The sequence below is a fragment of the Colletotrichum siamense genome (genome assembly GCF_013390195.1).
Source record: "Colletotrichum siamense strain Cg363 chromosome Unknown KSG_Cg363_contig04, whole genome shotgun sequence".
NCBI classification, from domain to species: domain Eukaryota; kingdom Fungi; phylum Ascomycota; class Sordariomycetes; order Glomerellales; family Glomerellaceae; genus Colletotrichum; species Colletotrichum siamense.
The window spans coordinates 1,980,135-1,994,403 of NW_023501017.1; the positions used below are offsets into that span (position 1 = coordinate 1,980,135).

General features: G+C 51.2%; 3 protein-coding genes across 3 annotated transcripts; 1 reads left to right on the plus strand and 2 right to left on the minus strand.

The window, feature by feature from the left end:
* CGCS363_v006476 (uncharacterized protein) lies at positions 1-1,155 on the minus strand (the record flags this gene model as incomplete). The annotated part of the gene is made up of 3 exons (XM_036638325.1): positions 1-381; positions 439-726; positions 778-1,155. 3 exons carry the CDS (start codon positions 1,153-1,155, stop codon positions 1-3), a joined length of 1,047 nt encoding a protein of 348 aa, XP_036496987.1.
* Positions 1,156-2,821: 1,666 nt separating this feature from the next.
* On the minus strand, positions 2,822-7,544 carry CGCS363_v006477 (uncharacterized protein; the record flags this gene model as incomplete). The annotated part of the gene is made up of 4 exons (XM_036638326.1): positions 2,822-4,207; positions 4,256-7,066; positions 7,148-7,250; positions 7,363-7,544. 4 exons carry the CDS (start codon positions 7,542-7,544, stop codon positions 2,822-2,824), a joined length of 4,482 nt encoding a protein of 1,493 aa, XP_036496912.1.
* Positions 7,545-10,147: 2,603 nt separating this feature from the next.
* On the plus strand, positions 10,148-10,654 carry CGCS363_v006478 (uncharacterized protein; the record flags this gene model as incomplete). Its single annotated transcript, XM_036638327.1, has 2 exons — positions 10,148-10,237; positions 10,370-10,654. The coding sequence occupies 2 exons, from the start codon at positions 10,148-10,150 to the stop codon at positions 10,652-10,654; spliced, it is 375 nt and encodes a 124-aa protein (XP_036496993.1).
* Positions 10,655-14,269: the final 3,615 nt, after the last annotated feature.

Genomic DNA, 14,269 nt, shown 5'->3' on the forward strand with positions numbered 1-14,269 from the left:
TCATGACGAGGCAGACACGGACGACGAGGCCCTCGCCAGACTGAGCAGACTGCTCACAGCCCCTCCGCAGACAGGGCTTGCTGAATCCTCGGCCGTCAAAGTCTCCTCGGGGACGGTTTGCAGCGTAGCCTTCTCAGGCTTGGTCACCACGACCTCCTCCTCTTGCGTCTCCTCGTCCCTGCGGTCGTCCGCCTCGATGGTGGCCTCGCTCTCAGGGGGTCCGTCGCGGCTCGAGGGCGGCTGGACGGTGACCCTCGGCAACGCCCTCTTCTCCTGCCCGGGCAGCGGCTTGACCTGCAGCCTGTCGAGGGGCACGTCTTCCTGCCCCGTCTGGAGCTTGTAGTTGGCGAGGCCGAGCTTCAGCCTCAAGATGCGAGCTTTCTGTAGCAGACGCCAGTCAGCATTTCGTTCCTAGTTCCCCATACTGTCTCGCCGTACCTGTCGCGCCTCCTCGCGCGTCAACAACCTCCTCGGCCTCGGCGGCGGCAGCGTCGTCGTCGTCGTCGTCGTCCTGGCCGCCTGCTCCTGGTCCGGCTCGGTGAGGATGGTGGTGTTCTGGGACGTGTCCATGGCGGAGTTATCGAACACGGACGACGTGGCGGGGGACGCGGACCTGCGAGGCGTCTGCTGCCGTTGCGTCTGCTCGTCGTCCGCGGCGGTGGCGATGGCGTCCTTCTTCTCGGGCTTGAGATGGAGGGGTTCTTCTTGCGTCGTTTGCTGCGGTGCCTCACACGCATTAGCTTCGCTCCCCTCGGGTGATGTACGCAGGTCCCTCACCTCCTTCGCGTCGGGCATGTCCTCCTCGGTCTGTGCGGGTGCAGGAGGCGGCGTGGACGTGGACGTGGGTGCCGCGGGTGCGGGAGAAGCTGCAGCAGCAGACTCACGCTCCGCCTTGAGTGACAGTGCGGGTGCGGGCGAGGGTGCGGCGACCTTGACGGGCTCCTGGCACTGCTTCTTCTTGGGGACGACGCTGTTCTCGTCAAAGATGACGGTGTCGAGGGACCTCTTCAGACCCAGGGGAGACTTGATAGGGCTCTTGAGAGGCGAACCGGGCATCGTGGTCTTGTTGTGCAGCTGGCGTTTGGGCGACATCGCGTTGACGTTCGCGTCCAGGGGCGCGAGGGCGCGTCTCTTGGCTGGTGATGAGGGGTTCATGGTGTCTGTGGTTTACGGGAACCGCTGCTGTGGTGAGGGGGACAAGAAGGAAAGAAGCCTCGCGATGGGGATTGAGGTGAGGGAGGGTAAGGGAGGAGGATTGGTAGAAGTGAGGTTGAGGGCAGAGTGCTGCAGCTGCAAGAACAAGGTCAATTCAGGATTCCGGAGTGCAACCTGAGCGACTTTCGGGGCAAAAGGTACGGTTTCGTGGCTGGGCTGGCCCGTAGCGGACCGAACGAATGATCGACGACTTGTGCCCGCGTGCAGCTGTAGCAACTGGACGGCCGTTTTGGAATCCACAGAACTGTCCAAACAAACAAATAGACCACAAGTGCGTCGGTCAACGTTGTTGAGATGCTCTGGCCCGTGTCTTGAGAGTCTAGGGAGACAGAAAAAGGAGGACAACTGCTCGAGGAGGATTCTCGACACAGAGCAAGGGAAAATGGGAAAATGCCCCAAGAGATATTAAAGAGGGAGGGAGCGTGTTGTTGACAGGATTCGGACAAGCGAATGCAGGCGAACGCGTACCCGGGAAATATGCAGCGTCGCCTGCTCTGCTCCTGTGAGGTCGGGTCGCTCCAACGGCGGCCTGGTCTGCTAAGTCGCGACCAGTCTTTAGCGGACGAACGCCGCTGTAAAAGCACGTTACCTGCTGAAATACAGCGCCTCACACTGAGGTGGCAGCATTCGCGGTTCGTCTTGTCCCCCACCAACATCCATCGCGGGCCGGGGACGGTTGGTGCAACTTGGTGCCCCCTCCGTTCCCCCTGTCTCGGTGGCTGGCGGCGGGCGCGTACCCCTGCCGCCAGTCCGCTGTGGTGCCGCTGTACGGCCCCTGCCTCAGCACGCTACAGCGCCTGCTCCAGGGCATGATGCGCATCACAGAGCGCCCACGGTCCAGAACGCGGCTTACATAACCCTGCATGTCCCCAGAGGCGCGTCTGTCGTTGCAGGGGTTCACTAGCCACCTGTGAGCGGATGCGGCCTAGCGCTGAAGAAAGTGAAATGCAGGTACGGGGTCAGGGTCCACGCTGCTGGGATCGACGTGACAGCTCCCCCCATCCCTTCATGGATCGCCCAACGCCGTAAATTGCCCACCAACACGCGTCTTATTAACGCTGAACCACCGCCAGAGACCGTGTATCATGTCGTCACTGCTCATTAAACTTCCAACAGCTGCAGCACATCACAAAAATGCTAGGGACGTTTCCGTTTTTTTGAATCTCGGGTATCATTCCTCTCGCCCTTGCAAGAGTCGCGCCTTTTGTCGGCGCCAAAGAAAACAACTAAGACTTCCGCCCTTCGCAGATCGATAGGTACAAACGCGTAATCGTCTCTCAAACCTCGAGCCAAACGGCTTCCAATAATACTGAAAGGAACGAGTATGGTCAAAAAAACACAATGCAAAGCACTCCACCCCCTCGTCCGAGGGTTGTGTATCCATATAAAATCATCGCTCGCAAAGAGACCGACCCAGAGGCAGCGGCCACTGCCCACCAAAGGAACGCCGAAGCCTTGCTTTTCCTGATGCTAACCCTTCCCACCCGTCCGAAGAACCGGCTGGTCATCATTCGTTGGAATCTCCTCCGGGGTATTCAAAACATCTCACACTCTCCCTGTTCCTGTCCTCTGTCTTTTTTGATTTCCTTCTTTCCCTCCTCTCTCCTCATGACGATCCGGAAACGTCCAAGGAATACAAGCTGTTGTCGAATTGAAACGGCTTGTTAAAATCGGGGTTGACCTCGTCCCAGTTGGGGAACTGCTCCACCGGCATCGCCTCCTCGAGCATCAACGCATCGAACTCGCCGCTACCGTTGGGGAAGCTGTCGAGACCGCCGTCCATGTTAATGTTGTTCATGTCCAGGAGCAGGTCGACGTCAACAGGCTGCCAGTTGAGGTCGATATCCAGATTGGCGTTCTCCGAAATGTCGCTGTTGGGCTCCGACGATCCGCTGTCCTTGCTCGACTCGGGCGTGTCGTTCGGCGTAAGCGACCGGTACACACCCATATCGCTGATGACGCCGCCGGCACCCATCTCGAAATTGCCGAGGTTGGTAAACAGGCTCGCAGGGTCGATGGTGTTGGCCCAAGCATCCATGGGCGCGGGCGGGGCGCCGCCCATCTCGGGCTGCTTGTTCTCCAGCTTCGGCGTGCCGTCCATCTTGATGACAGGCTTCGTGTCCTGCTTGCCGCCCACCTTGCTGCCGGTGCGTTGCATGGAAGCGTCGCGGGACATGGGCGTGGCTGCCGGGTTGCTTCCCGGAGTCTGGCCCTGCTTGGACGGGTTTTGTCCCATGAGCTGTGCCTGAGGCTCCATCTTGACCTGGCCGTTGACATCGAGGCCCAGCGAAAGGGCCAGATTCTCTTGCATAAACTTCATCGGGTCCTCCAAGGGCTTGACGTGCTCCTCCTGGATGTGGGCCTGTCGTGCCTGCTCCGACGGGAGACCGGTCGTGGCCATCTCGCAGTCCGCCTCGGGGCACAAGAACATGGGCTTGGGCGGCGCCTTGGGCTCCGGCGCCGGCTGTCGCTTGAGCTCCGGTGAGCCGGACTTGCTGATCTGCGGCGACGGCGTTGCTTGGCTCGGCTGCGGTGGCGTGTCGGTCTTGGTCTTCTTCCTCGGCGGCAGTGTGAGGTTGTCCCTGCTGACCTTGGGCTTTGGCTGTGCGTAGGTAGGTTGCCCGTGGGGAGACGTCGCGCCGAACGAGAACGGGGGCTGGCTCGTGGTCGGTGCCGCCGGTGGCCCGCCGCTTTTGCTGTTGGATCGACTGTGCATCTTGTTCAGCGCCTGCGTCTGCTTCTCCAGGTTCGCGGCACTCAACGGAGCAGGCTGTCCACCCTGTGTGGGTGTAGCGTTTGCCTGGTTTGGTGCAGCCTGTCCGCCTTGCTGTTGAGGCGGCGCGGCACCCTTCTTTTGGAAGTTGGCGCAGTCTCGTGCCATGGTCTCAAGTAGGCGCCTGACCTCGTTGATCTCGGCGGGCCGGATGCTGAACACCGCCTTGGGGTTCAACATGGTTTCCCCGTCCTCGAACTGCTTAATCATACGAATGCGCTGTTGTGTGTCAGTGATTGATTCGCCTCATGAGAGGAGTGTGCTTACAGCTCTAAAGTAGGCCCTCGCGCGGGCGTCGTCTCGAGTGGCCGCGTACCACCTGCCCAACGCCTTGCCAATCTTGCCCATGTCGTGCACCAGTCTAATCAGCAGCTGTGCCGTTTCCGCTCGTTCATTCGGGTTCATCGGGATGTCGGGCATGTTCTCCGTCATCATGGCCTTCTGTTCCTCCTGGCCAATTCGTCGCAGCTTCTCAAAGTCGTTTTCCATACCCGCGGCTCCAGCGGCTGCCATGGCCTGCTGACGAGCCTTCATCTGCTCATACTTGGCTCGCTGCTCGGGACTCAAGTTTGCAATCTGCTCAGGAGTGAGGGTCGGTATTTGTCGGGGCATTGCTGGTCGCTGGGGCTGAGCGGCGGTTTGGGGAACATCGGGGGCGTCATCAGTGCTGGGGCGCTTCAGGTTCTTCTGCGCCGTTGCCGGTGAGGGATTCGGGGGCTGCTGCTGGTTCGGCGGCGCTGGGCGATTGTTGTTTGGTGGCCGAGCGGCGTTAGCAACCGTCTTCGGGTCCGGGGTCGCGCTCGGCTGCTTTGGCGGAGCATGCTGCGTCGGCTGGGTAGGTGTGGGCGTGGGGTTCGGCTGAGGAACGCCGGCTTGTGCCATTGCGGGTTGCGGAGGCTGAGGAGCGGAAACTGGCGCGCCCGGCTGCCCTTGGCCACCCTGCTGCATCCTCATGGCCATCTCCTTTTGCATAGCGGCAGCCATCTGGCGTTGCTTGATCTGGACGATGAACGCCCGGAGTTGGTCATCCGTCAGGCTCGCCACCTTAGGGTTCGCCTTGCGGGCATTCATGATGTCGTGGGGTGTGACCTGGACCTGGGGCATTTGGGCGAGCATACTGGCAGGTATGCTCATCTGGCCAGGAGCTTGCTGATTGAGGCCAGGGTTGCCAGGCTGCATGCCGTTCATCTGCTGCTGCTGGAGCTGCTGCTGTTGAGGCTGCTGCTGCTGTTGGAGCTGCTGAGGGTTCTGTTGCAGTTGGGGTTGAGGTTGCTGTTGCTGTTGTGGCTGCTGGGGTTGCTGTTGCTGCTGTTGCGCCTGTGCTTGGGCTTGCGCGGCCTGGTTCCTCCTTTCCATCTGTCTCTGCATGAACTGCGCGAACTGCTGCCTTTGGACCCTCTCAAGTTGTGTCTGGACTTGAGGCGCAATGGGGTTTTGTGTGAGCCAGGCCCTGAGATCCTTCCATTTGCGAACCTCGGGAGGGGCGCGGAGCTGGGTACCGATCTGAGCGAGCACTGGAGGAGGGAGGTCCAAACCATCCATCATCACCTGGTGCGCTGGTGCCAGAGGCGTTCCCTGATTCCTAAGTCGGGCCAACATTTGCTGCTGCTGAGCGATGAGCTGCGGGTTGGGTGCACCCTGTGCCGGCTGTTGTTGCATCATGCCGTATTGTCCATTCGGCATGTTGAAGCCACCGGGTTGGCCGGCCCTCTGCATGGCAGGGTTCATGGCGTTCATCTGGCGGCTCCGCTGTTGTTGTTCCTGCCACTTGCCCATGACCTCATGGAGCTTGTCTTGTGGAAGTTGCTGGATGGCTGATCTTTGCTCCGCATTCATGTTGGACATCATGCTGTTGTAGATTGGGTTGTTAGCCATAGCACCAACGCCCATAGGACGTTGGTTACCCTGGTTGAACCGCGGGTCACCCAGAGTGTTGGCGAATGGACCGTTTCCACCTTGACCGTCCATGGGGTTCATGGCGCTGGGAGGTCGACGCATGGGAGTGTTCAACGTGTTCATGCCGGGGCTCTGCGATGGAGGCGCGCCGCCGAGACCGTTCGGCTGTCCTTGTAGTTGTCTGGCCTGCTGTTGCGCCCGCATTTGAGCGGCGTGTTGAGATTGCTGCTGTTCCATCTTCAACTGCTGTGCCTGTTGCATGCTCAGTTGCTGCTGGGCCTGAGGTGGCCGGGGCGTCTGGTTGGGACCAGCCTGGTTCGGCATGCCTTGGGGACCGGCGGTAGGTTGGGGCGTCGCGTTGCGAGCCGGGCCGTTGCTGGCGGGAACAACCATCTGGCCTTCTGCTTGAGCCAGGATGCCGGCCTTTTGCTGGTTCATAATGCTCTCCATCGTGTTGAACTGACCAGACTCGCCGTTGTAACCCTGCATGCCGGCAGCGTTCATCATGGCGGGGTTCATCTGCCCTCGGCCAGCCTGCATCAACGCGGCCTGGGCTGGGTTCATATTCGGGGGCATGCCCTGCTGTGCACGCTGCCTCTGCATCGCAATGTTCTTGGTCAGGCCTTGGAATGCCTGATGCTGGAACCAAATGAGAACGGGATCTTTGCCCGACGCGGAGTACTCCTGGCAACGTTGGGCGAACCGTGTCTGAACGATCTGCCGGTAATGGTTTTTCTGGGATTCGGGGCAGGAAGCCATGAGCTTTTGTGCAAGCTCGACAACCTTTTGCTGGTCGGCTGGGCTTAGGTTGGATTGGTCGCTGGGAATACCGTTCTGGGGCCGTTGCTGTGCGCCACCTGGCATCTGGAACATTTGCTGGTTGGGGCCTATGGGCTGACCACCCTGGTTGCCCATGTTGATGCCCATCTGCGCTTGTTGCTGTTGTTGTAGCTGGGAGGCCTGCATTTGGTGCTGAAGGTGCTGAAAACCTTGCTGCGGGTTCTGCCCCATACCGCGACCCATCTGGTTCTGCATAGCGTTGTTCTGATTCATCATCAGCTGTTGCTGAGCCTGGGCCGCCGCCTGGGCCTGTTGCATGTTGTTGCTCATGCTCTGCTCGGCGACCTGTCGTCGACGGAAAAATTCGTTCGTCTTATTGCTCATTTGCGCTTCGTACGAGGCCTAGACAGTGGGTTAGCCGTGCACACACACATTGCTGCGGGAGGCGGGCAATTTTTCATGTGGCTTGGTTCGACTGCTTACCTTGTCGGCCGACTTGTTGAAGGCTTCTCGCTCGAAGTTGACGCCAACCTCTGCAGCCTTCATAAAGTCTATGTTGGCGACTGCGAGTCCGATGTTGGTGATTCTAGGTAGCAGCACGTCAGCCAGGGCGCTCGGCAGAAGGGGGAACGGGCCAAGCGAGGCGCGAAAAAGCGGGACGGGGAGTGCGCAAGGCAAGGCAACGCAAGGCAACGTACAGGTTGTGGCATTTGATCATGCGCTCTTGGATCGCGACGCCAGCCTGCCAGCCCGAGTGAATCTGCTGCTGGGCCAGCATTGTCTGGTAGAGAAATTGGTTCAACTGAATTGGGGAGGGCCGGGGACGCTGTTGTTGCATCATCCCCGCCGCTCCCGCCATGTGCTGCATGTTCGCGGCCATGGCCGCTTTCCACAGGGTTTGAACAAGTCCCTGCGACGAGTCGTTCTATACCGTCGCGGTTTTCTGAGGGTGTGGATCGTGGACCTTGGAGCGGTTGTCGTGACGGGGACCGCTGTCGGGTCTGGAGAGTGGAGGGTATCAGAGAGTGAGGTTGCTCGAATAAAACCAGGCAGAGCAGAAGAGATGCTGGCTATTTTTGAACAATGAGGCGGAGAGCCGTCGACTGCCTGCAGGGTGCCTAGCGACGTGCTGCGACAACCATAAAGAGCTAGCCGATTGTTGCGTGTGACTGTAAAGCAACAGGTGGGTCCTGCGTGTTGTTGCTGCAGCGGATTTGGGGTGCTGCAAAAGGCTCTGTTCTCGAGCGACGTGAGTATTTCGGAGGTGGTGGTGTTTCGTCGGTGTCGTCGTCGTGGTGGTGGAAGACGAGGTAGAAGGCGGCCGGGTGAGGCGTGGTCTGGTGAATGCCGTCTCGTGTTTTTCTGGTTGCTGGGATTACGTGGAGGGCGATCCGAGAGCGTGTAGTTCGGACTTTGGGAGCCGGGTCTGTCGCTGTGTAAGGACCGGGCTGCGAGGGCCAGTATGTTCTCCCAACGCGAAGAGCAGGGACAGCAGAATGAAAGCGACAAGATCACAACGAGGTGTGAGTGTCGGCGGTGGATTGTTGTGGTTTTTGGGTGTGTCAGTCCAGGAGCGGCCGAAATTCCAGAGAGTGGAGGGTGGGTGTCGGCAGCCGCAGGTCGAGACAAAGCGAACCGGGGGTGCTTCGAAAGCGGGATAAGGCGAAGCGCGCCGGCGGAAGCTGTACAGAAATCTTTCGATGTCGACGGGAGGGAATCGTGGACATTCGACGAGGCGAGAGTCGAACAGACGGACACACGACGACCTCGACTCGACGGCGACGGCGTGGAGGAGGAGGAGAGGAGGAGGAGTGGTTGTGGTGGTGAAGGAGGAGGAAAGAGGCGGACTGGGAGATGAAAGCAAGTGGGTGTGAGTGCTGGGTATGGGTTTGGGTATGGTCTGGGTATGGGTATGGTATTGGTATGCACCTGGCCTGGTCTGTCTGGTCTGGGAGAGGTACCTACCTACCTTACGCAGGCAGTATGGGATGGGGGGAGTGAGTGAATGAGTGAGTGGCACTGGCGCTGTGCAGTGGGAGGAGGTGCAGCGGCAGCCAAGTTGAGGTGAGGTGAGCACAGCCAGTAGGGTGCGTAGGTGGGCAGGGTACCTGTCCAATGTACTGTGGTACACGCAGCGCAGGGCAGCACCGGGAACAGGGTACTTGTTGTACCTCAGGTATGGTACCTCTTGCACAGAGTATCCGTACCTAAGGTAGGCAAAGGCAAGGTAGGTACCTGGCGATAGAAAATGAGGTGGACGGGTACGGCAGAGGACGGGATCGTTGGGCGCGGTGGAGCCCTTGGAGATGGGCTTTGCTGGATCAGTGCCAGTTGATTTAGGTTCTGGTGGACTCAGGATTGGCGCTTTTTAAGCGTGGAGCCTATTTTTGCAAGTCGTCGACTGGGGTGGCTGAAACGAAAAAGAGCAGATGCTGTTGTCGTATTATTATTTACAGAGTACTGTAGGTAGGTTGATATTCGTGACGATGTTGATGGGAGAGTTGGGTTGGCAATGGATCACTAGACCATACCTACCTATGTATGAGGCCGGTATACGGAGACTACAGAAACACGCGCCGGTGAGCTTAAGAGGAGGCAGAAGCGGAGTTGGCCATAAGGAAAGGGAGGGGAGAGAGGGCGAGAACGGCGGAGGGTACGAAGAGAGAGGGCGTAGGTGATGAAGAGAGAGAGAGAAAGATGTGTGTGTGTGTGTGTGTGTGTGTGTGTGTGTGCGTGTGTGTGTGTGTGGATGAGATTAGGGATAGGATGGGATGGAACCAAGAAGAGGACGTGGACGTGTGAAGTGAGAGAGTGACGGGGGGACCAGCAGTAGCAGCAGAACAGAAGCAGCAGAAGCAGTAGAGACTAGAAACCAGCGACGACCAAAAGCACTGGACTGGGAGAGAAGAGAGGATGGGGCCTGCAGGGCGGCGAGATGCACGAGTGGAGAGAGCGGAGGGGGAGGGCGTGTGAGAAGAAGGGTGACTGGTGAAGTGCAGACACTCTGAAGTGTGTGGGCTGGGCGGACGGGGAGACGGGATTGGATGGGACGACCTGGGATTACCGCAAAGGGGGGTGTGGAGATAGGAACAACAAGTGGGAGGTGGGAGCCAGAGGCAGAGAGGAACAGGGCAGCGCAGGGCAGAGAGACACACACGCACCAGGACCGCCAGGAGGAGCCAGCCAGGTACCGGTGAGGCAGGCCCTGGACGACGACAACTTGCTGTGCAGTAAGGGTAGATGGAATACAGATACATGAGCATGGTAGGGAAGGTGTTGTTGTTTGATGTCAAGAGAGTATGACAAACAGAATACAGAATACAGAATACGCCACTATAAAAATAATACTCTTCGTCAAGGTGAAATCTTCAGATGAGCCTCAAAACGAAACGTCCAACATACATACCTACAACAAGTTTTCGGGGACACACACTCGCACACACAGCAAGTACACCAGCCAGGAGGGATTATCATGGGTCGAGTATGAGCCACGCATCGAGCGAGGTGTATGAGCCGCCCGTGGTCTTATGCGCCGGCAACTGGCGCATCACCCGGCGGCGGCATTCAACTCACTCAACCACATAGGCACGCATGAGTGCCCTCATCCTGTTGCTGATCTTGTCGACCTGCTCAACACAGACAAAGCCTGGATCAGGATACGACTGGACGCCTGCGATTAGATTTTTTGGGATTCGACACTAACACCAACAAAAGCTGCCAACGACACAGAGTACATACCAATGGCGACGAGAAACAGACGGGACAAGGTTGGCGGACAGGAAACGAAGGGACGTCCAAGGACCAAGGGGCCACTCACCGGCGGACAGCGGGCGGGCTGAAGTGGGCTGCCTTCCACACAGGCACCTGGCGAAAATGGGGTCCCTTTTTTGGGCGGCAGTTGGTCCTTTTTTTTTTTCTCCCCTTACCTTTTGGGGGGAGGAGAGGAACGAGGGACGAGGAGGGGATGGGGGGGTAGGGATGATGTGGTAGTAACGACAGGGGTGCGAATACAATTCATCCCCAAGTGCGAGCGATGGTTGACTTTGGATCTCTGCCTGTCTCTCTCCCATTCCCTCTACTTCGCGACAGTGTCATTCAAAAAGAGGACAAGAACAGCAAGGAAAGCAGAAGCAGAAGCAGAGAGCAACAGAGACTGGGCAGCAGAAACAGCGGTATAATGCTCTTTTCCCTCATTGCGCGCTCCAGAGCGGTGCAAAACACCAACAACCCATGCCTCTCTACCCTGTCTGCTTCACCTCACCACTAGCCACGGCCATGGTACCTTGAGTACCCCTCCGCGGCGCCCCCCTGTCCCCTCCGCGGCACCCTCTTAAGCCTAATCGGGCATGTGGCTATAGCTTGCCCACTTTCGCGTAGTTGTACGAGTGGTAGAGGTTAGGGCGTAGTTATATATCTTAGTGTTGCCCTTAGAGACGAAGTAGTGTAGTATTTCGTAGTAAAACGTATAGAATATAGAGCTATATAGAAATAAGATATCTTAACCTAAAAAACCTATTTTTATATTTATTAATATTACCTAAAATAGCTCTTTAAGATCTTAGCCTTAATAGCTTTATTAAGAAGGTCTATTAGTATTAATATAACTTTAGCTATAGTATAATAAAAAATAAATTAAAAAAGAATATCTAAAGTATTATAATATAATAAGATCTCACTTATAATTATAGGAGTAAGCTAAAAGCTCTATAAACTACTAATTATAGCTTTAAAACTTTAAAAATAAGCTATAAGTAATTAGGTTAGATTATTATAACTAGTAATAAGTATATATACTTTAAGATTAATAGTAAGTATAACTATTTACTACTTAAAGCTGAATATTATACTATTAGCTATACTTTTTAAATTTAGAGTTAGTAGGAGGTTAGTAAAGAGGTTATTAAAGAGAGGGTAAAGTCCCTTTTAAAAAGCAGTAAGTTAATAGTAAGAGATATTACTAGCTAAATTAAGGAGGAGATAAATATATTAATTTAAGAGTAAGATATATAGAACTTCTAGAGGACTTTATAGTAGGAGAAGTATAACCCCCTTTTATTAATATAGGTCTTTTTATATAAACTTAAGAGTAGCTTTAACGTTAAGTATACTAAAGTATATAGAAACTTTAAAATAAGTAAGATTAATAGTATATTTTAGATATATTTATAGTACCTTAAGATATAATAGAGAAACCTAGAACTTCTAATAATAGATAATATATATAAGGTTAGTAAAGGTTTAATATTAAATATAATAGAAAAAAGCTTACTAGAAGTAATAAGTTAATTAATTTAATATATTACTATTCTAGATTATAAGAATAACTACTATTTATATAACTTTTAATATTATATTTTATTTTATTTCTAGAGAGGATATAGTAATATTTAAGTAAGTATTAATACACCTTAAATTAATAATAAAAGTAATATTAATCGCCCTACTTAAAGTACTATTAATAGACTTTAATAAGGTATTTAAAAAGGTAGTAAAAGTAGTATTTAATATAGTACTATAGTAAATTTACTTATAGTATATATTAAAAATATAGTGTTAAATATTAAGTAGAAGTAGAATAGTATACTTAAGGAGGGATTACTTATAGAGTTAAATTTAAGGTAAGCTGCTTTATAGCTTTATTAGAATAATCTTAGCTTTAGTAAATCTAAGTCCTCTAATTTATCTAATTTAACTATAAATAAGGCTAAAAATTTTAATAGTTTTAATTTAGAGGCTGATATTACGCCTAATCACTTTAATAAGGCTAATAGGCGCCTAGTAGTTAAATTAATCTCTCTAAAAGCCCTGCTTAATAATAACTCTACTTTAATAACTTATATTAATATTATGCTACTACTATGTTTTTTATCCTCTATAACTAATAATAACTTTAAATATTCTACTAATAGCTTTTTATACGCTTAAAAGGCATATTATTATATATTAACTAAGGCTAAGTTTAATAAAAAATAAGTAAAACTCTATAAGATATTTAAAAACTAGCTATACCTTTTTAACTACTTCAAAAAGACTTATATTCCTTTCTACTTATAGTTCTATAAGTATACTATTAAAAATCTCTAAAATTATAGTATTAAAGTCACCTCTTATATAAAGTTAGCTTACGCTAAACTTAAGAGTTACCTCTATAACTACTTCTCTAACTTCTATAACCTCTACACTACTATTATTAATATAGTAAAGAGGAAGGAGATATATTACTATAACTATATTAGTAACAAAAAGTTATACTTTAATACTACTTACTTTAATAAGAATATAACTAAGTTGCTTATTTTTTAGGTTAATTTAAAAGTACTTAATATAATCTAAAGTTAATATAAAGCTATAGAAGCTATTTTTTTAGATAAATTATATACTAAGAAGTTAATAAAGTATACTAGTAACTTCTAATAGTAATAAGGCTTACCTTACTACTATAACCTTCTTAATTAGCTTAAATTAAGAGATCTATTATGTTACCTATTATATAATAATTATAATAGCTACTAATAACTTAATTAAACCTTAGTTTATTTATATCTACTACCTTAGTTAAAATAATAACTAATATATATTTTTAGCTTAAGATTATTACTCTCTATAAAGTAATATATAAGCTTAACCTTAATATAATATTAACTTATTATAACTACTAATAAACTACCCTAATTATTAATAATAATAATACCTTCTATATAGTATTAATATAGACTTTTTAGGGCTTAAACTTAGTAGTAGTTAACCTTTATAATATATTAATATAGTATAAACTCTCTATTTAAGAGTATAATATAGCATTTACTCTAATGCTATTAACTATATTAATAATATTAACTATATAGTTGTAGAAGAAGTAAAAAATAGTAGTAAAGAGGGCTAATAAAGCTCTTATAGCTTAACTATAAGCTTTAATTAAAGCTACTATTAATATATTAATATAGTAATATTTTGTTTTATAATAGCTACTACCCCTATTAGTTTTTTACTACTTATTATTATCTCTATTACTTTAGCTTTTGCCTTAGTAAAACTATAGCTAAATACTACTTTAGCCTTAGTTTAAGTTAAACTAGCTAAGCTAGTAGTATTTATTACCTCTATAGCTTTTAAATTAATAATAGTATTATAAGGAGGTATTATACTTATTACTAAGGTTATTACTACTATAGAGGCTATAGGGAGGGTTTTTTAAGCACTTTAAGCACTTTAGTAGTTAAATAACTAATACATTATTTATTATATAACTTATTTTATATAGTGATACTTTTAGTATAGCTACTGCAGGAGATTCACTTATAGCTGTGGCTGCTACAAACTGCCCGATTAGGCTTAAGAGGGTGCTGCGGAGGGGACAGGGGGGCGCCGCGGAGGGGTACTCTGGTACCTTGCTCGAGACCCTGCTCCTCACAAGCCTGTCCCTGGATGCAGCACTCTGGCGGCAGTTGCCTTGTACCAGCCTATCGTTGCAGCGGTGAGCGAAGCGGTCAACACCCGCCCACGCTGTTGCTCTGCCTTGCTAACACGATACAAAAATGCACCCAAGCCATGTGCGCCTCGAGGTCAGGCACTCCAGGTCAGCGACTGACACCTCCCAATGTTCAC